Source organism: Antechinus flavipes, chromosome 2 (assembly GCF_016432865.1).
Source record: "Antechinus flavipes isolate AdamAnt ecotype Samford, QLD, Australia chromosome 2, AdamAnt_v2, whole genome shotgun sequence".
Lineage (NCBI taxonomy): Eukaryota > Metazoa > Chordata > Mammalia > Dasyuromorphia > Dasyuridae > Antechinus > Antechinus flavipes.
The window spans coordinates 410,627,756-410,651,557 of NC_067399.1; the positions used below are offsets into that span (position 1 = coordinate 410,627,756).

General features: G+C 36.9%; 1 protein-coding gene across 4 annotated transcripts; it reads left to right on the top strand.

Moving 5' to 3' along the window:
• Positions 1-65: 65 nt before the first annotated feature.
• On the top strand, positions 66-14,618 carry PTTG1 (PTTG1 regulator of sister chromatid separation, securin). 4 transcript variants are annotated; one of them, XM_051978838.1, is made up of 6 exons: positions 66-232; positions 7,105-7,189; positions 8,483-8,676; positions 11,678-11,771; positions 12,910-13,065; positions 14,467-14,618. In XM_051978838.1, exons 2-6 carry the CDS (start codon positions 7,114-7,116, stop codon positions 14,547-14,549), a joined length of 603 nt encoding a protein of 200 aa, XP_051834798.1. In that variant the 5' UTR covers positions 66-232; positions 7,105-7,113; the 3' UTR covers positions 14,550-14,618. The 4 variants fall into 4 exon arrangements, with proteins under 4 accessions (XP_051834798.1, XP_051834797.1, XP_051834799.1 ...); XM_051978837.1 differs by lacking the exon at positions 66-232 and adding an exon at positions 3,462-3,825; XM_051978839.1 differs by lacking the exon at positions 66-232 and adding an exon at positions 3,462-3,739.
• Positions 14,619-23,802: the final 9,184 nt, after the last annotated feature.

Consider the following 23,802-nt stretch of genomic DNA (forward strand, 5'->3'; position numbering starts at 1 on the left):
CCAGCAAAAAGTCTGCATATCTGAAATGTGTTCCCGCTGTAATGAAAAGTGTCAACATTCTCTCTAATTGCAGTGCCAAGAAGCCTTTACACTGAAGATTTGCTACTGTGGAAATATATAAAAGAAAATAACACAGGTGACCCCCATGAGCTCCTGCCCATCTCCTGTGACTGATTGAATTTCTACTACCTCTTCTGCCATGGTGGGAAACAGAAGGATTATTTGAGAGCTGGTAAAAACTTCTAAATTACCTGGATGTCTTTTTTATTGTATTAAGAGGCAAGGGGGAATAGGAAAGGATTGAGTATATAAACAGGATGTTAAAAGGGTGAATATATTCTGGGCATGATGTTGAGTGTTTTCTTTTACTGTATTTTCCTGATTTTATTCTGTTTCTATTTCACATTGCTCTTTCCCACCACTACAGTGTAGTATTATGTGATTAGCAATAGCAGCTGCTCAAGGGCAGGAAATTCAGAGAGATAAAAGCAATAATGGGGTCTTAGAGCATTAATATGAATAGACATGAACACAAATCATGTTAAACAAAAGTAGCGGAAGGGACCTTTTACAAGTACAACTGAAGAGGTAATTTTATGTAACTATCCTTTGATTATTAATGCCATGCAAGGAATGTCAGCTATGCCTTGTTTGATATTAGGTGTATGTTAAGGAAATAGATTAAGGACTATATAAAGGAAATGAATATATGTACATCAAAGATCTTTGAAACTTTCATGGAGGATGTCCAAAAGAGAGTTTAAATGAGAGTCTCTCTAAATAAGATTTTCTAGACATTACCATTTGTGAATAAGCTTATTCTGATTGCTTTGAGCTCCAAAACATTGTCCAAAATTGGCTTAAAAAGATTGGCTTAAAAATCTATATCTGGAAAGCTTAATGAATAGAAAATAACTTTTTGGTAGCCAGTTTATTGAGTTAGTAATCAGTACATATGATCAGAGAGATGTAATATTGGGAAATGAATTGGACCAATCATGTGGTAAAAGTGAGGGGAACAAACAGATAGACTGATCAATGCCTATAAAATGTAAAAAGTCTTAGAATAGTAAATTTTTTTCCCTCTGAGACAATTGGGATTAAGTGGTCACACAGCTAGGAAGTGTTAAGTATCTGAAATCTGATTTGAACTCAGGTCCTCCGGACTTCAGGGCTGGTGCTCCATCCACTTCGCCACCTAGCTGCCCCTAGAACAGTAATTTTTAAGGTTGTGTCTGTAAATTTCTTTAAAAAATCTTTTATAACAATACTTCAAAATAGTTGCTTTCTTTTGTATTTTTCCTATATATTTTTAGGATTTTTTTCTGTGTATTTTATTTTATTTCCTATCTGTTCCTATATGTTTTCCCATATACTAAATATTTCCTATGTATTAATATCATTATAATTCATTACACATACTGTGTAAGAGAGGCGCCTTAGCATTTCCTCAACTATAACTAGAATCCATAACAAAAATATGGTTCAGAATCCTTCAACTAAAAGAAGCCCCCCAGGAATAGTGGCTAAATTCTCTGTGAAAGATCTTTGGGATAACATAGGTGTGAATTGCACTAAATAAGAAAATGTTGATGGGTTTTGCTTTGCTTCACTATTGGGAACATTTTTATCAGGGACAGCCCAGATCCATTTAAGTATGTGAGTACATAGCCCTTGAAAACCTAAACTTACGAATTAATTTGGATTAAGGGATATATGCTCTACTTATGAAATTTATGGATGACAAGAAGCTAGTAGGAAGGCTGACAGGTCAGATGGCCAAATTGCTATCCCAAAAGATCTAGAGAAGTAAAACTGCACTAATTTAATAGCAAATTGTATATGCGTAATAAAATCTTATTAATGGATTGATTGATAAGATTAAATGTTTAGGGATAAATATAAAATCCTACATTTGGATACCCTTCTCTTCCCCTATCAACACAAGTTCAGCATAGGGAAATTGTGACTGGACAACTGTATGAGTGTCTGTGTAAACACACGTTTCTAAAGATTTTCACGTTTAGTAGACTGTACATCCAATGAGTCAATAATAAAAAAAGAAATACCAACTTGATTTTTGCCTGTATAGAAGCCAGATGGAATATTCAGAAGGATATGATATAATCTGCCCAGGTTAAACCCTCATATACAGTAAGGTAATTAGTTCTTGCTTTTAGGTAGGATAGTGACACACTGGAGCAGTACAGAAGACAGTGGACATGATGGTGAAAGGACTGGAGAACATACTTTGTAACAGTGCTGGATTTGGAATTCTCCTATTCTTAATAAGGGAGATTTTAAGAGCCTCAACCTTGTAGTCTCAGTTTTTTACATATATTATTATTACATATATAGTATATGTATTTATATTATATACACATACACATATAATATACATACACACACACACACACACACACATAGATATCCTCAGAGAAACCTCAGCTGCAGCTCTAAACCGATCCTATTAATTTTATGTTTAACACAATACTCTGCACAGAGAAATTCAATTCAATTACATCCCCCTCTCCCCAAACACATTTATTAAGTGCCTACCATGTGCTAGCCACTATATTGTGTTGAAATAAGAAATAAGAAAAAATTCCACCCCTCAAGGAATTTATAATGAAAAAAGATGCACAAAAGGAAGCTGGAAAGGGGTCTGGGGTGGTGGATAGGTAATGGGGGCTGGGGAACCCAGGGCATCATCAGTTCAAACCAAGTACAGCTCAGATGGAAAATGCAGTTAGATGCAGAGTCCAGACCCAATGCTCCACCCTGCAGCCCTTCAATCAGCAGGGAGAAGAGGTTGGAATTGGGAAGGTGTTGAGTATACAGTAGGTATTCAATAACTAGTTACCCATATATTTGAAAGGCTAGAAAGTAAAGGGGGATTTCAATTTAGAGAGGACTTTAAAGACCATCTAGTTTAATTCCCTCATTTTACAGGGAAAACTGGATCTGAGAGAGGTTAAGGGGATTTGTGCAGGCTCATATAGTTGGTCATAGGTTTGGACACTTTAGGCAGTCCCTTCTTAAAATATTAAATACATGAAATATATATATATGTATATATATATTATAAATATATAATATTATATATATACATACATGTACATACATACATCCATATATGTATACTACCAAAGGGACACAATTATATTGCAATACAGTTATCAACATATTTTTGACATTTTTTACAGGAAAAACTGGATCTGAGAGGTTAAGGGGACTTGTCCAGGCTCATATAGTTAGTAATAGGTTTGGACGATTTTGGCAGTCTGATAAATAAAGCCTGTGGATCCCTTCTTAAAAATAATGTTTTTAAATGCACGAAATAAAAAAATATAGACTAGCAAAGGAACACAATTATATTACAATATAGTTATCAACATATTTTTTTAAAATGCTCCTTGACGTCAGATTAAAAGCCTGCTTTAACATAGGAGATAGATTTAAACTTCAGATTTCATGGCTTTCGGGGGCAGATACAGTTTTCTAAAGAGTTTTTTTCTTCTCTCCTCTTGCCCCTGTTATAAAGTTGGCAGGACTTGGACGGGCTCTCTCATTGGCTCATTCGACGGTTTCGTCCCGCCCCTTGGGGCCGGAGAGCCAATGAGGACGCCTGCTCTAGTTTAAACACAGTCTTGGGAAAACAAGTCCAGTTCAGCTGCTAACGGCTGCGGTGGGTGTGGGACGGTGGTGGGTTCCCCTCAGCATTTCTGGACAACTGGCGGTGAGCACTCCACGTGAGTAGGTCGGCCTCGGGTTGGAGGGGAGACCGAAGCTCGAGCCCAGGGCGACAAGTTGCTTGGTTTGGAGGTAGGGACACAGACGCAAACCGGGGGCTTGCCCCAAAACAGGCCCTCGAAGAGAACCTGGTAGGTAGAAGGCGAGGAAACGGCTGAGCCGCCAACTGTGTCCGCCCGGGTGGCCGTGGAGGCAGCGTGAGAGATGTGAGCGATCCGAGCCTCCTGGAGTGTTCGGGAACGCTCGGGCCCCCGCAGATTCCCCGGGACTCTTAGGCTGCGCTTGCGCTGAGGAGCAGTGCGCGCTTGGAGCAGCCTACCTCCCCTCCCCCCCACCCACAGGCGGCCCCTATATTAAGCTCCTACTGTGTGCCAGAGAGAGTGCTAGGCTCTGAATGTACAAAGACCCAATAAGCAAACCGGGAGCTTACGTTCTTGGGAAGTGTGAGTCACATACATAAAATAATGAAATAAACTGTCTCATTAGGCTTATTGCAGTAAAACGGTTAAGGATTAAATCTATACTACAATTATTGGAACCGCCCCGGTTTCCTAGGTAGAGGAGACTCTACCAGTACTGACTGATATCTTCTCTGCAACTAATTGACATATAGACTGTTCTTCCTATTAAGTTACAAGGGTGGGTTCTAGAGACAGGGCTTGAACCTGGTGTCAAGGCCCCAAATCCCTATGGATTGCACCCCTGCTGCCTTTCTAATCAAGTTTTAAGTAATACAGAATAATTGTGGATGGGGTGGAGAAGCGAAAAGCTCTGGGATCAGTGACAGGCAGCTGGGTGCTTAGAGATGGAGTCAGGAGGGGCTGAGAGCAAAAACAGGCCCAAGACACTAGGTGTGTGACTGGGTGGGCCTCAATTTCCTCATCTGTAAAATGGGGATAATAGTACCCGCCTCTCAGGATTTTTGTGAGGATCAAATGAGAAACTTTGCAAACCATATAGTGTTATAAATAAATAAATAAAAATAAAGAAAGACAGGGAGCACTGTAGCTGGGCAAAGGCAGATGGGGGTGAGGAAGGAGGAATGAATTGCAGGCATTTGGGACAGCCTATGCAAAGACATAAAGGAGAGGGAGCTGTAGAATGTGAGAGAGAATAAGAAGACCCAGATTGGCTGTACCTTAGTATCCACTGTGAAAAGTAATGTATGCATCTGAAAAAAAGATGTGCTGGAATCTGATTGTGAAGGACTTAAATGCCAAGTGGAAAAGTTTACATTTGGGATCAGATTTAGAGCCTTCCCCGGGAACCTTGGGGACCCTCTGGTCCTGTCCTTTGAATCTTAGAGGAGGAAACTGACCTCTGGAGAGGTTGTGATTTGCCTAAGGTCACACAGATAGACACAGCTGGAATTTGAATCCAGGTTTTCTGCTTTTAATTTCAGTGCTTATTCTCAAGGATGCAGATGGAACCTCTGATTTCATTAAGATGGGGAGCTTCTGGGAAATGATAGTCCCTTTACCAGTGCAAGCCCATACCTTCATTGTAACATTGCTTAGAGAGCACTGCAGATTTTTTCAGGGTTATTTAGCCAATATGTTTCACAGGTAGGACTTGAACCCAGATCTTCCTGGTTTTGAGGAAGACCTCTCTATACCACTATGCCTCTAAGATATTCTCTTTTATCTTTAAGAAACAGTAGCTGTGGCCATTCAGAATAAGAATCTAGCATAATAATAACCATATTTCCTGACTTTGTCCTCGGGGAAGAGTTTTTTAATGATGGGGAGACCATTAATAATGTTGTGGTTTTCCTGAGCAGGAGGCTTAAGAGAGAAGACAGGAAATCAGAAAGACCCTATATACTTGTTGGAATTGAATAAGGGTGCCAAGCAGTCCTGGTTTGGAATGGGATCCTCTGGGCTCTTGGCTTTGGATTTCTTCATCTCTCTCTGGTCCTCAGTTCCCTTATCTGTAAAGTGAGAGGGATTGGATTATAAAATTTAAGGAATATTTCTACCCATTTTGAATTCAACTCTTTTACTTGGCTTACTTCACAAATGTTTGAGAGCCTATTCTGTAAAAGGCTGTAAAATGGGTACTGTGGGAGCAAAAAAACAAAACAATTCCTACTTTTTTAGCTAAAAACTTTAACCTTTACATACTGATTTAAATGATTTTAGAACAGTTCTTTAGTTTGATACTCCAGCTCAGTAAATTTATTAAATTGTGTACTCACTAAATGCTGGCCCATGTCTCTAGGAACTGCTGCTGCTTTGTATTTGAAAGGGTGAGAACTTGGTGAGGACTAGGGAATTCCTAAGGGGTCCTGCTACCTGAACTCTGCTTAACAAGTACTACCGGACTTTTCTATCTGGCTTGTACCAGAAACACTCCTAATATGTGCCTTCTGTCCCTATTAGAATGTGAGTTTCTTGAGGACAGACACTGGCTTACTTTTCTGTCTTTATCCTCATTTTTTTTTTTTTAATAACTTTTTATTGACAGAACCCATGCCAGGGTAATTTTTTACAACATTATCCCTTGCACTCACTTCTGTTCCGATTTTTCCCCTCCCTCTCTCCACCCCCTCCCCCAGATGGCAAGCAGTCCTATACATGTTAAATATGGCAGAGTATATCCTAGTGTATCCTCATTCTTAACACAGTGCTACTCTTATAGAAGTACTTTTCATTCATTTATGAGTCATAGTTAAAAGGACTGAAAAGGAACCCAAAGATTATTGTTAGGATTCTTACAAAGTGATATGTCAGTTGTCTAATTTTAGCATTGTGCTTAAACTCTAGTTCAGAGTTCACATCTTTCATACCTTTAAGAGTTCACACATTAGCCTTTGAGATTCACAAGTCAGGATTCAGTATGAGATTCACAAGTTCAGTGGAGGAGATTCACAAATCAGGAATGCACAATCTCACTCTCAGAGGAGTTAGTGGAAGAGATTGAGAGAGCCAGAATTCAGTGGGGGAGATTCAGAGCCAGAGAGAGCTGGAGGCTGAAGCTGGCAGAGGCAAAGGACTAGCAACAAGAGCTCTTGGAACCAAGGAAAGCTAACTGGGGTATTTTGGGAGAGACAATAAAAGGACTGGACTTTAACACCTGGCTGCATTTGAGGTGATTATTGATCTGAACTGAAATGAAGGCTGCCTCTAGAAGCCTGTAAGAAATCTGCTCCCTGAGAACAATTATATTTTATTTCATTAAAATCCCTTCATTGCATACTTAAGGAGAGGAGGGCTCAGTGATGTGATTTGCCCACTGTCAACTTTAACTATCAGTTAAAAAGTAAGGATTGAAATCCAGTTACTGTTAGGCTTGGATCATTTCACTTTTCCACTACAGGGTTCTGCCCTCTTTGTATTGTTTCCTCTACAGTAATCCAGAATGGCGACTCTAATCTATGTCGATAAGGAGAATGGAGAACCAGGCTCTCATGTGGCACCTAAAGACAGGCTGAAGTGTAAGTTTACTTGATTCTGATGGGCATGTAGGATTGTTGTGAATAAAGTTTTCACTGAAGGGCTTGACCATGGAAGTTGTATGAAGTGTGTGTACTTTAAAAAATGTGTCTGTATCCTCATGGTTTACTTAGCAAATTCTAGGGAATTGGCAGAGATACTAATTGAGACAATTTATAGCTTCAAACTATAAAAACGAGCCCTAGAAATCAATGACATTTTTATATAATAATGACAGAATCCAGGAGGCATAATAAAAAAGGAAATCCCAAAGTGCATAAAATATCTGGGATGAATTTATTAAATTATACAAAAAATTTGTTTAGATTTAGTTATAAAACACTTGTTACTAAAGAATCTTTTAAATAACTGAAGAAATATTCACTGCTGATGATTGGGTCATGCCAATGTAATAAAAATGATAATAAATTTATAGCTTTAATGCCACGCTGATCAAATTATTAAAAGGATACTTTATAAAACTTGATAAAATAATAATAAAATTCATTTGCAAAATAAAATAGAATAAAATAAATAAATAAATAAAATAAAGGAAAAAATGAAAAGAAGGGGGAATTTTACTTCCAGACCTTAAATTCTATCATAAAATGGCAGTTGTCAAGTGATAATGGATCTCTGATATTGCTTAATAAATAAGAGTAATGTATCTGCATCTCTGTATCCTTTCTTTTGGTCTGGATTCTCTCTTGCTTCTGTTCTAATTAGTATCAATAATAGACTCCCTTACTCCTGTGGGTATCTTCCCTACTTTTTTTTTTTTTTTTTTTTTTTTTTTTTTTTTTTTTTGGTAAGTAGCTAAATAGGGCTCCCAATTTTTATTTTTTTATTTTTTGGAACAAAGACTTTAATAAGTTTAAATTACATTACATGCTTCTACTAGGTGTATCATGTTCATATAACTACTATGAAATCCATACCTTCTTGTACTGATGTTTATTCTAAATAATGTGTTTTTGGAAATATCTTTAAATGTATCTTAATATTTAGCCCTTCCTTGAGGCCTATTAAATACACAATCTGGGGCATTCATTATAAAATAATCATTGTGCTTGGATTAACCAAACACCATTTTCATAAGCCATTTATTGAGATAATTTTATGAAGAGGAGGAAATCTTGAGTTTTGGCATTTTGAAATAATCCCAAAGCAGTGCTGTCATGGTCACTGTCGCAGTGGCAAGAGTGTATATACAGTGGAAGTTTCATGTATTGGGCAATAGCATAACTTGATGTAGTTCCAGAATAGGGGATTCTGATCACAATTGTTTTTTTCAGCAATCAAAGCCTTATCTGGAAGAGCTCAGATTTCAACCCCCAAGGCTGGCAAAGTGTTTGCTGCAACTCCAACTTTATCCAAATCTGTCAGAAAAGTTTTGGGGCCTGTCAACAGGAATACAGAAAAGGAAAATTTGGTGGGGAAAAGAAAAGGACCTCTCAAACAGAAAGGGCAAAACTTCACAGCCAAAAATGTAAGATGGACCTTTGGTATTTCAAAATGATATTTCTTTAGACATCTGTGAGAATTGAGGCTCTGAATAATATATTTTTCCATGCTTCTTTATGTTTATGACAGCGTATTTATAGTACAGTAATATTCTGTTATACTCAGTACCACAATTTATTTAGCCATTTCCCCAGTTGATGGGAATCTACCTATTTTCTCTCTAATCAATCAATTGACATTTTAAAAGGTGCTTATTACTTAATTGGCTACTGTCCTAAGCACAGAGCATAAAAAAAGAAGCAAAAACATTATCCTTGTCCTCAAAGACCATACTACTCACATCCAAGATAAATACATTGTAAATGTGAGAGAATCTTGGAGAGAAGTCAATATGGAGACTGGCAAAGGCATGTTCCTGAGTTGGAATTTGAGCCAAGTCTTGAAGGAAACCAGGAGAATTAGATGAGGAGGGAGAGCATTCCAGATGAGGGATTTATTGAATAGGAGAATTACATGGTCAGATCTGTATTTTGGGAAGATCACTTTGGTAAAAGGTATGTAGAATCAATTGCACTGCACAGCAAAGATTTTTGGCAGTGGTCCAGATGGGAGATAAGGGCTTGTGTCAGGGAACAACAGTGAGCAGAGAGATAGGGATATATATGAAATATGGGGTGAAGGTAGAAATGACAGGAAGACATGGCAACAGATTGGACATGTGGAGTGAATGTGAGAAAACAACAAACTCAGGATGAGTGAAGCAGTTTAAACTTTTAATATGTCCCTGTAGGAAGTAGTGTGAAACTCAGAATGAGCAACAATTTTACAGAGGCAAGGGCATAGCCTTATTTCTTTTCCCTGTGGCAAATCTCTCCCTTATATCCCCATTGACTTGGGATTCTTTCCTGAACTCCTACAACCTACGTTCCTTAAGGCACACCCCCCCCTCCTGTTGCATATATTGTATGACTATCAAAATTAGCCCTAGCTCCTCCTGGGGAGGAGAAATTAAAATGTATAAAGCAATTAATCATGCCTGCTCTAGCTTTGCTGTGACTTTTGTCCTATTTTCAGCTTTTTCAGCTATAAGATTAGCTCTGTCTAGGTTTACCCAGTGTCAGCTGGCTTCAGGCACTTCCCTGCTCACCTTTTCTGGATTATTTCTATTTTCAGATTTCTTTTTTTTTTTTTTTTTTTAATCTCTTCATAGAAATGTATCTATTATTTTTCATACCTTCAACAGTAATAGAGAAGTTGGGAAGAAGGGAAGATTTGGGAGAAAAGAAGAGCTTTGTTTTGGACATGTTGAATTAGTTTGTCCTTGGGACATTTTGTTTGCGATGTCCAGGAGGCATTTAGTGGTATGTGAGACTGGAGCTTAGGAGAGAAGTTAGTGCTGTATAAATAGGTCTGAAAGTCATCTAGAGAGAGAAGGTACTTGACCATAGGTAGTCAATGAAATCACCAAGTGAAATAGCATAACGGTATAGAGGGAAAGGAGGGTCTAAGACAGACTCTTGAGGGATGCCTATGATTAGTGATTTGAATTATGATCTGGCAAAGGAGCCATTACAGAAGTTGGAAAAGAATTTAGAGAAAGTAATGTCACAAAAACCTAGAGAATCAAACAAAAAGAAGAGTGAATGACATTGTCAGAGGCTACAGAGAGCTTGAGAAGGATAAGAAATGAGAAAAGTTCATTAGAATGGGCAATTAATGACATTGGAAAGTATTGTTTTTGTTTTTGAATGAAGTTGGAAGATTTAGAAGAGAGCAAGGAGAAGAAATGGAATCAAAAATTGTCGGCAGAGTTCTCAAAGAGTTTAGTGAGAGTGGGAATGATGCAGGAGGTAACATGTTGGGGAAGGCACGATGGAGTGGAGTCAAGGGTACAGGTTGGGGGACTTTCCTTGGTAAGAAGAAGGAGCCATTTCTTCCCCTGGGATATGTGAAGATAATGGGGAAAGACAATTCAGTGATGTGAAATGAAATGGAGAGAAGAGGGTGAATGATAAACAAATTTGATTTTTCTCCGTGAAGAAAAAGTTCGAGTCCTCAGTGAGAGAGGAGGGAGAATTGAGAAGGGAAGAAAGGTTTGAAAGAGACATTGTGGTGAGTGGAAAAATGAGTCAAGGGTGCTGTGTAGGGAGCCAAAGTGAGATTATGCTGTAGTAGACCCAGTCAACATAATTTTTCCTCTAATTCCATTTGGCTGCACATGAATCAGAGTAAAGGCAGTGAATGGTGAAAACATCCAAAATTGAGATTTATAAAAGCATGATCAGTGATGGGATAAAGGACTGAAAGATTCTGGTATAGAGTTGGAACTAGTTCACCAAGGGAAGAAAGGAGATGGTAGCTAGTGAAGGATGATGACCTAGGAAAAAGCTGAGGGATAGAAAGATTAAAGGTCATAGTAAGGATGAAGTTATATATATGGTTAGGAGCCATAAAACAAAGAGAAATAAAATGATAAAAAATTATAATCAGATAAAAGGATTCATTTGAAATATTCTTAGCACTTTCTTCCCTTGCATACTTGAAGTATGCTCAAAAAAATGCAAACTCATTTTAATATTAACTAAACAAAATATAATTAGGATTATAAACCTGCTAGGAAATCATGATGTGTTTAAAAGCCAACTTTTAGTGTTATCTGTTATTTTAGATTATTCATGTCAGTGTTCTCCCTCCACTAGTGCAGATAATTGAATTGAATGTTTTTTAATTGACTTCAAGCATTACCCTAGTAAGATGTATTGACATTTAACCAGTAAGACTAAGGACTCAGTATTTTTTTATTCTTAGTAAGGACTGAGTTATGTTACCAGAACAATATACTGAGTTTTATCTTTGAACTATAATGACACATAAAGAAGCTAGAATTGTTTTAAAGGTAGCATAAAGTTTTCTAACTATAAGCTTGGTAGCTTAGTCATAATAATTTATACTGTAATCATCTCACATATGAGAGTAGATGGGAAGTGATGTCTGACTTAAAAAATTCTGTATATTTTCTTCTTTAGATGACTGAAAAGATTCCCACAGAAAAAACCTCGGTTCCGTTCTCAAATGAAACATGTCCAGAAATAGAAAACTTCTTTCCCTTCAACCCACTAGGTAGTGTGCATTCTTGATTACTTAACATTTGTTATGAGTATATTTGACTTCTCTAAGGTATTTTCATTTTAACTGTGAGTCACCACCTAGATATGACCTAAGGCTTGTCATATTTTAAGGTCTTTTATTTATTCAACAAATGTATTTGGTACCTACTGTGTATAAGGTGTAGTTGCTGGGGTAAATCCCTTTTTGAAAATGCTTCCTAGGTAAATCCAAAGTAATTTCAAGGAGGGAGCTAGTCAGTAACATTTATTAAATTCCTACAAAGAAAGGTACCCACCTTTTCCAAACCAGTCCTTGTTCTTATGGACCAGATAACATTCAAAAAGCTATGTACAAACAAGATATATCCATGCTAAATTGAGAATAGTTTCAGAGGAAAAGTACTAAGATTAGGGGAATTGGATGAGGTTTTTTTGCAGAAGGTGTGTAGGCAAAATTTTCAAGAATCCAAGGAAGCTAGGAAGCTAGGAGGCAGAGATGAGAAATGATAGAATTTCAAGGGACAGGTTGTAAAATTTGGAGTTGGGGAATGGAGTACTTTATGTGTGAGGAATAAATAGCAAGGGAGCCAATGATACTGGATCACAGAATATGGAAGAAAAGGTTGGGAAAGGCAGGAAGGGGCTAGGTTACAGAGCCAAAAAGCATTTTATACTTGTCTAAATATACTTGGTAATAGGAAGCCACTGGACTTTATTGAATGTGAGAAAGTGGCAGAAGGGAACATGTTCAGACTTTATGAAGATCAATTTGATAGCTGAATGGAGGATGGATTGAAATGAGGAAAGATAAGGGAGACTAGCCAGAAGGTTGTTGCAGTAGGCCAAGGGTGGGGTGATGAGGACTTGCATCAGGGTGGTGGTTGTGTTGAAGAGAAAGAATGTCTATACAGTCTGCCCTTTTTGAGAAGATTCTTTGAATTTTTGGGAAAAAGTCTAAAATTTGATTAAGGAAGGTCCTGCTGTGTGCCTGACAATATGCTTTATATAAATGACAGATTTAATTTTCTTTTATTTATAAAAATTTCTTCCCAGTTAAAAAAAAAAGTTCTTAATATAAGGGAAACACATTTGGTTCTTAAGAAAAGGGTTGAAATAGCTGAAATTAATAGATGGGCTTATCATTTAAACAGAATTTGAAAGTTTTGATGTTCCTGAAGAACACCAGATTGCAAATCTGCCACTGACTGGTGTTCCCCTCATGATGCTTAATCCGGAAAAGTCGTTTGAAAGACTTGTAGAACTTCCACCTTCACCTGTGCTGTTGCCTTCTATGACATGGGAGTCTGGTAAGTTATCAGATATGATTTCTTCCACTCTCCCCTCCTTTTCCTTATTCTTCACTTAGGGATAGTTGGCAATTAGATATTCCTGTTTTAGGACACTTGTGTGCAGTAAGAAGAAAAAGCTGTATATGTCACATCTTTAGGGAATGAAATAATCTGACAAAAATAAAATACTTATCAGTAGGGAAAGACTTTCCATTAAAAGGCCTCAACAATAAACTACTAGATTAAAGAAGATAAGCCATTTTGGCAACTCTCAATTCAAGATTAAAATCATGAGTGATATCTTGAGGTAGGATTAAACCAGAAAGCAACTACTAATTGTCAGTTTTTTTTCTTTAAATATCAACAATTCATGGTGTAAATTCTTTTAAGGGTATTTGACTAGGATGAGAGCATCCTTAAGCTGATAGAAAGACCTCTCAGCAATAGCAAAGAATGGCATGCAAAGGTTATAATCTTTCCTTATTATAGAAAACTGAATATATACAAAATACATAGAGAATACTGTCAGAGGAAAGGCAGTAATGTTAAGGAATTACAGGCCTTGGGGACAGGTTGCAAAATTTGGAGTTGGGAAATGGAGTTATTATATAAAACTGAAGTCATTTTAATAGCTCAGACCTATTTTTCAGCTGTAATGAATATTTTTTGGTGCCTGCTGTTATTAAGGTGATCCAATTCCTTCTTTGAGGACAAGAGGTCAAGACCCTGGAGTTTGGAATCAGTCTACTTTCTTAGCAGCTGAGGGACCTTGGGCAAGTCATTAAGTCTGTTTCCTCATTTTGAAAACTAAGAGGGTTGAGCTTCAAGGTCATCTAAGGTTCCTTCACTCCCACAGCCTGGTTGTTGTTTTACTAGTTGGGCACATGTTGTGACAGGCTCTCCCAGGCAGGTTCTGGTGCGGTTAATGCCCCATTGGCTTTTTGAGCTGTTCTGCAGAGAAGTGCTGAGAGGATTATCACCCAAAGGCTGTTCAACAGGTGCCAAATCAAATTATTAATAAAGAAACAAATCCTTGCAATAGCAACACATAAAGGTAGGGCAAAATGCATCAGTGCAGGGCGCACTGGTGGAAATCAGAGCTTTTTGGAATATTTTCTAGTAATGAAATTTTCATATTGCTGATTAGGATAAATTCACCTACTTGATAGGATAAAGAGAGGAATACAATTAAACTTGAGGGGCAGGATAGTATAGGTGCTTCAGAAGGACTTTAAAGCCTGGTTTAGGCTCTTGAGAAGCTGACTTCTGTTTGTGCTCCTAAAAGCTCGAGGTCTCAGTTGGACATTCAGGTCAGGGTTGAGATTCAGAATCCTTATTTAAATTCGTTAACAGGGCTGTGATTTATGAGGCCTTGTCTGAGACATATAGGTTTTCTTAACTGTAATCTTTCTCTCCTAGATCTGTTGGAATCTACTTCAAGCCTTCTGTCAACTGTGGATGAAATTGACTTGCCACCTGTGTGTTATGACTTCTCTGTTTAAATGTCTTGTTATTTTATGGTGTAGTTATAATCATTTTTGTATTAATAAAGCAATTCTTTATTTAGTAAACTTTATTGGGGTTGTTATTCAGATAGTTTCATTTTCTGTTTAGTTATGTTAACTATTATGTTAATTATAAGGTTAATTAACATAATAGACTGAATATCCCTTCTAACTCTAACCTAGTAAATCCCCCCTTTTTTTCCTTCTCTCCTCTTGAATGAATACACTTATAGAAATGAGGAAAGTGAAGGTCATTTGTGAGGCTGTCACTTGGCAAATAGTGACAAAACAAAACTTGATTCTAGGTCAGACTGAGACTTTATACCATGCTTTCTTACTGATGTTTTTATAGAGACATCTTCCCTTACCAAAGAAAGCTTAATTTGTTGTTAAGCCAGTGGCTACTGGGAGCAGTGTGAAGATTTAGAATTATTGTATCAATCTCAAGTTCAGAAGCAGACACAGCTTCTCTTAGAAGAAAAACATTCTTTCTTTGTGTTTTTGTATCTTTCATGAATGACATTGCTTGTTTTTATATAGCAGTTTTTAATAGCTGTGAGAGATGCCGAGGCCAATGACAGTTCTTACTTTAAAGGCCAAGTATTGTCTAAATTGGCCACTTTTTATATAAATAATTTTTTTTTTATCAAAGCTTTTCATTTACAAAGCATATACACAGGTAATTTTTCAACACTGACCCTTGCAAAACTTTCTGTTACAAATTTTCCCCTCCTTCCCCCTATCTCCTCTCCTAGATGGCATTTTTTGTAGTCCAATGTTAAATATGTTAAATCCAATGTATGTATACATTTACATAGTTATCTTGCTGCACAAGAAAAATCAGATCAAGAAGGAAGAAAAAAAACTGAGAGAAAACAAAATGCAAGCAAACAGAGAAAGTGAGAATGCTATGTTGTCGTCCACACTCAGTTCCTAAGGTCCTCTCTCTGCATCTAGATGGCTATCTCTTAATTACTGAACAAGTGGAACTGGTTTGAATCATCTCATTGTTGAAGAGAGCCACGTCCATCAGAATTGATCATTATATAATCATATTGCTGTGTATAATGATCTCTTGGTTCTGTTCATTTTACTAGGTATCAGTTCATGTCAGTTTCTCCAGGCCTTTCTGAAATCATCCTGCTGATCATTTCTTATAGAACAATAATATTCCATAATATTCATATACCATAATTTATTTGGCCATTCTCCAGTTGATGGGCATCCACTCAGTTTCCAGTTTCTTGAATTGGCCACTTCTTAGAAAATATATTCATCCATTACTTTTTATTCAGTTTTTCTAGGGCTTTTAATACTCACACAATATCAGGGGGACTATTGCCCATAGTCTACAGTATTGGAATATGGGGAACTGTTGGAATACACGGGAGCCACCTGACAGTGGCTGCTGGAGATCCAACCCAGAATGGATCTTCTCTTGTGAGAGGATGGTACAAGGTGACTAAGAAGCAGTTTCATTCTCTGACCTCTCTGAGAAGCCTTTGCTTTTGTCTTCCTTTTAAATACGCTATTAAAATTAAGTCAATTCATCATACTGAGTATAAGTCAATCATATCACTAGGGAACCAATTATCTCATCACTTCCACTGAGTTAATACTTTTAGGATTAAATCAATTATACTGAGCCTTAACTCTACCTTTTCAGAGTTCCCACCTTCTACACTACAGATCTAAAAAAATTTTGGCCTATATCTCTGTTAGTATTAGAGATGCTATAGTATAATTCATTACAGGAAATAAGTGCTTCTTAAATGTATTCTCAGCTATGGGAATTGAGTGAATCACGCTGTCTCCATCTTGTAGTCACAAGTCTGGATCTAGCTCAGTGCCTTTTCTATTCAATTATGGATACAGTCCAGTTTCTGTTTTCTGAGAAAATTATTGCATTGTTTTAACCTAGCTCTACATGGTTGGGAAGCTGGACTCTTCCTGTTACTTTGCCAAGAAAACCCCATGGACATCAAAGATACTAGAGTGGTTTGCCATTTCCTTTCTCCATTTTACAGATGAAGAACTGAAGCAAATAGGAGTTAAATGACTTGTCCAGGGTCACATAAATCTGAAACCAGATTTAAACTCAGATCTTCTTAACTCTAGACTTCATGCTCTCTCCACTGTACTACAGAGCTGCTCTCCTATTGCTTAGATACTCTTAACTAAGGATCTAGTTATGCTGATCAAAAATCCAATCAGATTTGAATACTGATGCAAAGTTTTCTCACAATTGTACAACTTGTATGTCTTACCTGAAAACACTCCATATTGGTTAATCAGTTAATTATTTCCTTGTTTCTCTGATAGAATACAGACATTTGGGGATAATGGGGGAGGGAGATCCATGCCTTTTTTGGTTTTAGGGAATTATACCTATTCACTCTACCCCTTTCAACTTGGAAAGCCCCTATTTTTTCCTCCAATTAGAAATCAGATCACTTAATCTTATATCCTGGTTTATATTAATTTTTTTTAATGCATAAAAATCTGTCCATCCCTGTATCCAAAGTCCAATGCCAAGTAAACTTTTTGTTTCTATTTGTTGGCATGCATTACTTAATAAATATATTTGAAAACTTAAATCTTTTTTCCTTAGTTAATTCAGATTTCACTGATCACTCAAACTTATGGGGAAACTACATATTAGAAACTTTTCCTCTAAGAAAAGTAGTATTCATGGGGCTGTGGGGAAGAGCTTTAGGACTACGTAGGTAACATTTTCACAATATTAGCTTACAAATCTGATGGAATAGAAGTTTAAAAAAATTACTACAAAGTATGTTGAATCTTGACCAATCTATTTATTAATACTGTAGACAATCATAGAGGCTAACTGCTCTAGTTCACACTGATAGGAAATTTTCCATTGTCCATCAGAAGTGGATCAGTCAGCTCACTTTGTAATTCTTGGGGATTTTGAAAGGGCTCCTTGGGAGTAGGAAGGAATTCTGAAACACGGTGCCTCAAAAGTCTTAGAGCAGTTTTAAGCTTTTAAGTACTCAGACTTTAGGAACATTAGGGTAACTTCTGGCAAGATGAAATTAAATAAGCTATGAAGCATTTCTTACTTTTTTCCTCTCCCTCCTCCGTTTGGCTTTGGAATAAACTGAGTCTCATAAACTCTGGGATTATTAGTGTTTCTCAAAGCAACAGCATTTTCCATAGTTCTCATTATCTAAAATAGCTGAATATATTTGAGAGATTTCTTTTATTTCCTTTTTCCTGAATAGTAGTACAACTTTATAAAGCATTAAAAGCCATTAATCTTTCAAATGTCTAGGAGAATAATTGCTAAATTATTCCACTGTCTTCTTCAAAAGCTGACATATACTTGAGCTCTTTCAATCAAGGGTTATTAGAACAAAATTAAATTTTTGTCTATATTTGTCTAAATTCTCTCTCTCTCTCTCTCTCTTCTCTTTTCTCTTTCTTGATGGAGTTCTGCTCTCTTTACTGATACTGTCAAATCATTGTATTATGAGACTATTTTTGAAGACTTTAGTTCTCTATTAACATCAATCATTTCTAGCTTGACTTATGGAAATTATTACATCCTACATGTGCAAAGAAAGTGATTTCATCATCATGGAAACCTTCCCTCAACAAAGAGCTGCATTGCAAACCATCTATCATTTTTCTGGTTGAGAGAGGTCAGGTGACTGCCAAGTTTGCAAAGAGAATTTGAATTTAGGTTATCTTGATTCCAAGTCCAGTTTAACCATTCACTACTTAATTCTCAACTGCTCTCCCAAGTTTCTATCTCCCTTTTTTATTTATTTACAATTCACATCTTAATTCAACACATTCCTACAGAACTTCTACTAGGTAAAAGGCCCTATACTCAGTGCTAGGAATAAAAATTAAAAAAAAAGACAGCCCCTGGCCTCAAAGACCTTCCATTTTGTTGAGAGTAGGGCCGGTCAGTACGCAGATTAGGGCCAGAAAAGACAAAAGGGAGACTGGGTAAGACTCTGTTAGCCAGAAAGGTAAAAAATATTGAATGGATGTTATATTTAATCTTATTCTTGGTAGAATGGCTTGAGTCAGAGACATTGCAGTTTGTTCTTCATATTCCTGTGCTGAAAGACTGACCTATATAAATCAGTAATTGGGTTTCTGAGGTATAATACTCAAATAATGCAAATGTTTTTTACTGCATTTTATAGGCTATTCTTATAAGTCTCACTGCTCAAAGCCTTCATCAAAGCTTGAATTATCTAGCACTATTTGAGTCTATTTAGGTCTAAATGTTAAGAAGAGAATTCAGCCTTTGTGACTGGTATGTATCATTACCTAATTCAAAAATATACTTTTTATCAAATTTTCATATGGTTGTATGGTGAGTGGGCAGTACAGCCAAGACTCCTGACTTGACTTTGTTCCTTCTCTTATTTTGCATTCTAGGAATTAATGGTTCATAGCATTTAGATCTGGAAGTAACCTTTGAGACTATCTAAACCAAGCTCTTCATTTAATTTTTTTTCAATTAATAACCATTTATTTTCATTACCTCTCCCTCTTCCCCATCAAAAAATCAAAAACAAAAATAAAACCCTGGAAACAAATATGCAAGTCAAGCAAAATAAATTTTTTATTCTTTGAGTCCATCACTACTGTCAGAGGGTACATAGCATGGTTCATAATGGGTCTTCTAGAGTATTAGTCAGCTTTGATCAAACTTTGATCAGTTATTTGCCTTTATAATGTTATTATATGAATTACTCTTCATATTTCACTTTGTATTTGTTCATATAACTCTCCCTAGGTTTCTCTAAAATTTTAATCAACCCTTACAGAACAATTCATTTTGTTCATTTAACATATTCTGTTCAGTAATTTACAATTTATGGGCACTTCCTTATTTTCCAGTTCTTTGTTACTTGTGGTCACTCATACACTCTCTCTCTCTCTCTCTCTCTCTCTCTCTCTCTCTCTCTCTCTCTCTCTCTCTCTCTCTCTCTCTCTCTCTCTCTCTTCTCTCTCTCTCTCTTCTCTCTCTCTCTCTCTCTCTCTCTCTCTCTCTTGCAATAAGGACATTTTTTTCCTTTCTTTGATATAGGCCCAGAAGAGTACCATTAGATTAAAGAGTGTGTACAGTTTAGTGATTTTTGGAGGCATGGTTCCAAAATTACTTCTCAGAATTGCTGGATCAGTTTATAACTCAACCAACAACACATTGATATGCTTTTTTTCCCTGAAATCCCTCCATTTTTGTTGTTTTCCATTTTTGACATCTTTGCCAATCTGATAGGTATGAACCTCAGAATTGCTTTAATTTGCATTTCTCTATTAATGATTTGGAACTTTTGAAATAAATACATACATATATATATACATATATACATATATACACACCTTGGATTTCTTCCTTGGAGAAAAGACTTTTCATAACCTTTGACAATTTGTCAAATGGAGATTGCAAATTCTTCATTTTACTGTAGAAGAAACTGGGACCTAGAGAGTAGGACGTACTGGAATTATTATTCAAATCCTTTGGTTCTAGGAGTGATGTCTTTTCTTCTCTTCCATACTCTTATTTATATATCTGAATACAGAAGTATTTATTTCTCAAGTAAGGAAGAAAGAAATTCTTTCTAAGAGCCCTTCTACTCATTGAGTTTCCATGACATTTTCAAAAAGCTGAATTTTCTTCAACACTACTCTTGTGGATTTCAGTGACCTCATCTTGCTAAGTTCTTCTGCTTCTACAGGTGCTCTCAGACCCATGGAATTAGGGTGGTAAAATTCATAACTAAATTGAATTTTAATAATAGAAAACTAGAGGAAGAAGATAGAAACTGTTCAGCCATTTAGGGTAGTTCTTTGGGGACCTTCTGTGCCCATTATACTAGAGAGGAATTTTGGCATAATAGATGGGATACTGGAGTTAGGGAGAACTGAGTTTTAATCCTGACTCTTATACTGTGTGACCCTGATCAAATCACAAATCTAATCAGCCTTGGTTCCTTTATCTGTAAAATGATTAATAACAGCATCATGAGGTTGTTGTGAGGACCAGGTGAAATGGTATATGTAAAGTACTCTCCTAATCTTAAAGATCTATGTAAGTGTTTGTTAGCCAAGACTACTGTGCCAGCCTTCTGGTTTGTGGTATTTAAAGCCAGAAATGGCTCCAGAGTTCATTCAATTCAACACCGTCATTTTACAGATGGGGAAACTTTCACCTTAAGTCATTTAAATGCTAATTTATACAGCTAATAAATCATAGACCTGGAATTCTAACCCAAGTCACCTGTTCTTTCCATCTTACCATTCTTCCTGTGAAATAAGTGGTGGTATTATCCCCATTCTAAGGATCAAGAAACAGAAAAACAGGTTGAACAACTTGCACAAGATCACACAGCTGGTAAATATCCGGGGCTAGATTTGAACGTGGGTTTTTCCTGACTCCAGGTCCAGCACTCTATCCACTGGGTCAGCTAACTGCCTAAATACATTTCAAAGAACAGTTTTTTCCCCAATGTACTAATAGCTATAGCATTTATTATATGCCAAGTACAGTGCTAAATGCTTGACAATTATTAACTCATTTGGTTCTCACAGCAATCTTGGGAGGTAGATGCTGTTTTTATCCCCATTTTACAGATAAATTGAGATAATCAGAAGTTTTATATAACTTGCCTAGGTTCACACAGAGTGAACCTCAGATACTAAGTATCTGAGGCTGAATTTGAATTCAGGTCTTCCTTGACTTTAGGCCCAGTGCTGAACTCATTGTGCTACTTAGCTGTCTAAATACATTTCTTTTTATATGTGTGAAAATTAAAAAAAATTTTTTTTTCATTATATATATAATTTTTTTTTCAAATCCAGCCCCAGACATTTACCAGCTGTGTGATCTTGGACACGTTGCTTAATCTATTTTTCTCAGTTTCTTCATCAGTAGAAGAGAGATAACAATACTACCTATCTCAAAAGGTTGTTGCGAGGATCACATAAGATAACATTTATTTATTTATTTTTATTGAAACCTTTTATTTTCAAAACATATGCAAGGATAATTTTTAAACATTGACTCTTGCAAAATGGTGCATTCCAATTTTTCCCCCTTCCCTCCATTCCCTTACCTAGACAGCAAGCAATGTTAAAACATGGTAAAAATGTATGTAAATCCAATATAGGCATACATATATATATATACAATTACCTTGCTGCACAAGAAAAATCAAATCAAAAAGAAAATAACGAGAAAGAAAATAAAATTCAAGCAAACAACAACAAAAGAATGTTACGAAATGAAATCCCTGTGTTGTGATCCATCCTCAGTTCCCACAACTCTCTCTCTGGGTGCAGATGGCTCTCTTCATCACAAAATCATTGGAACTGGCTTGAATCATCTCATTGTTGAGAAGGACCATGCCCATCAGAATTGATCATCGTATAAATGAGATAATATTTCTAAAGCATTTAGCATATGACTGGCCCACACATGGCACTAAATAAGTGTTTATTATTGCCTTGCCTTGCCTTCCTTTCCATCCCCCCTTTTCCCTTGTGTAAGCAGGAAGGATAATGGGTAGAGGTTTACTGAGGGAGAGCATCCAGGTATGGGAGGTGGCCAGTGCAAAAGTCACAGAGATGGGAGCTGGAGTGTCATGTGTGAGGAACAGAGAGAAGGACTATTTGGCTGAATCATAAGAGTGTATTGGGGTAATGGACAATGAGGCTGAAAAGATAAGTTGGGGTCAGTTTTTGTGGGACTTTAAAAGCTGAACAGAGAAGTTTATGTTTTATCCTATGAGTATGGGGGAATTCATATATATTTATTTGAGGAAATTGACTTTGGGAGCAGTGTACCTAAGAGCAAGATTTGAAGCCAGGAGATCAGTTGTAAGACTTTTGAATTAATTTTGATGAGACATATTGAAGATCTGAACTAGTGAGGTCTATGAGTGGTGATGGGAATGTAGAAACATCAGCATTTAGCAGCTGATTGGACAAGTAGGATAAGGGAGAGTAGGAGTCCAGGATAATGCCAAAGGGTGGATTTCAGAAACTGGGAGAGGGAAGGGCAGAGATCTTGGAAGAAGGAAGGGAAAGGAAATTTGATAAAGGGGAGGATTTAGGGGGAAAGATAATAAATTCAGTTTGGAACAGGTTAAGCTTAATATACCAATGGGATTTCTTACAGTTTGAAATATCCAACAGGTGATCCAAGACTGAAGCTCAGGAGAAAGCCTGGGGCTGATTACATACAAAGGGATTCGTTTACATAGAGATAACAGCTAAAATAGCACTGGCTAAGCCACTGAGAGAGAATGAGTAGAGGGAGTAGAGAAGAGGACTTATGAAAGAATCTTGTACAGCATTCATAGATGATAAGCCAAGAACTGAGACTGAGAAAGTGAGGTGGAACCGTCATAAAGTGAACTAGGAAAAAGCAGTTGTAATGCCGGAGAAACTAAGGCAAGATAGAGATTAGAGTTATAATATTTTATTTGAAAGGGAGAGATTTACTGGGATCAAATGGATCCATGGTTTGGTCCCAGGGCTGAATGAGACTATTGTCTCCAAGAATCCAGCAAACAATGTGGGTTCTCAATGACATATATGTATATGTACATACATACATACACATACATGGCTCAGATACATCCCGTAGACAGAGGCAGGGGCAGAGTCAGGGTGCTGAGAGTGGATCTGGTTCTGATAGGGTCGGTGAAAAGCATGGGGGACATTTGATAAACTGGGATTACAGAATGGGGAGAGGCACCCACCATTCTGATAAGTTGGAATGGGGAGAGGCACCCACCATTCTGATAAGTTGGAATGGGGAGAGGCACCCACCATTCTGATGATGTCTAAGACAGAAGGTCTTTCTCCTTATCTGAATCATCATGGTTAGGAGGGAAGGGTGGTGTTGCAGGATTGACCAGAACAATTAGGAACTGAGGCAGAACAATTCAGGGAAACCGAGGCAGGACAATTTAGGGAAACGGAGTCAAGACAATAAAAGAGAATTGTGGCACAACACAGTGCCATATGAAAACCTAGAGAGAAGTATACATGAACAATAGCTTAAAATGTTTATCTTTTGATATTTTACATTTTTATATCACCTTCATTTCTTAATAACTACCTTCCTCTTCTCTACGTAAAGAAGATTCCCTATTAAAAAAAATGAAAAAAGAAAAAAAATAATTCAGCTAAACTAATCAAAACATCCAAGTGTATGCAGTCTTCTACATCCATAATCCCCTGTCTCTGCAAAGGA

Coding starts and splice junctions, on each gene's coding strand:
- PTTG1 (XM_051978838.1), top strand. CDS start 7,114: ATGGCGACTCTAATCTATGTCGATAAGGAGAATGGAGAACCAGGCTCT. Junction 11,772..12,909: donor CTTTCCCTTCAACCCACTAG/GTAGTGTGCATT, acceptor TCATTTAAACAG/AATTTGAAAGTTTTGATGTT. Junction 13,066..14,466: donor TTCTATGACATGGGAGTCTG/GTAAGTTATCAG, acceptor TTTCTCTCCTAG/ATCTGTTGGAATCTACTTCA.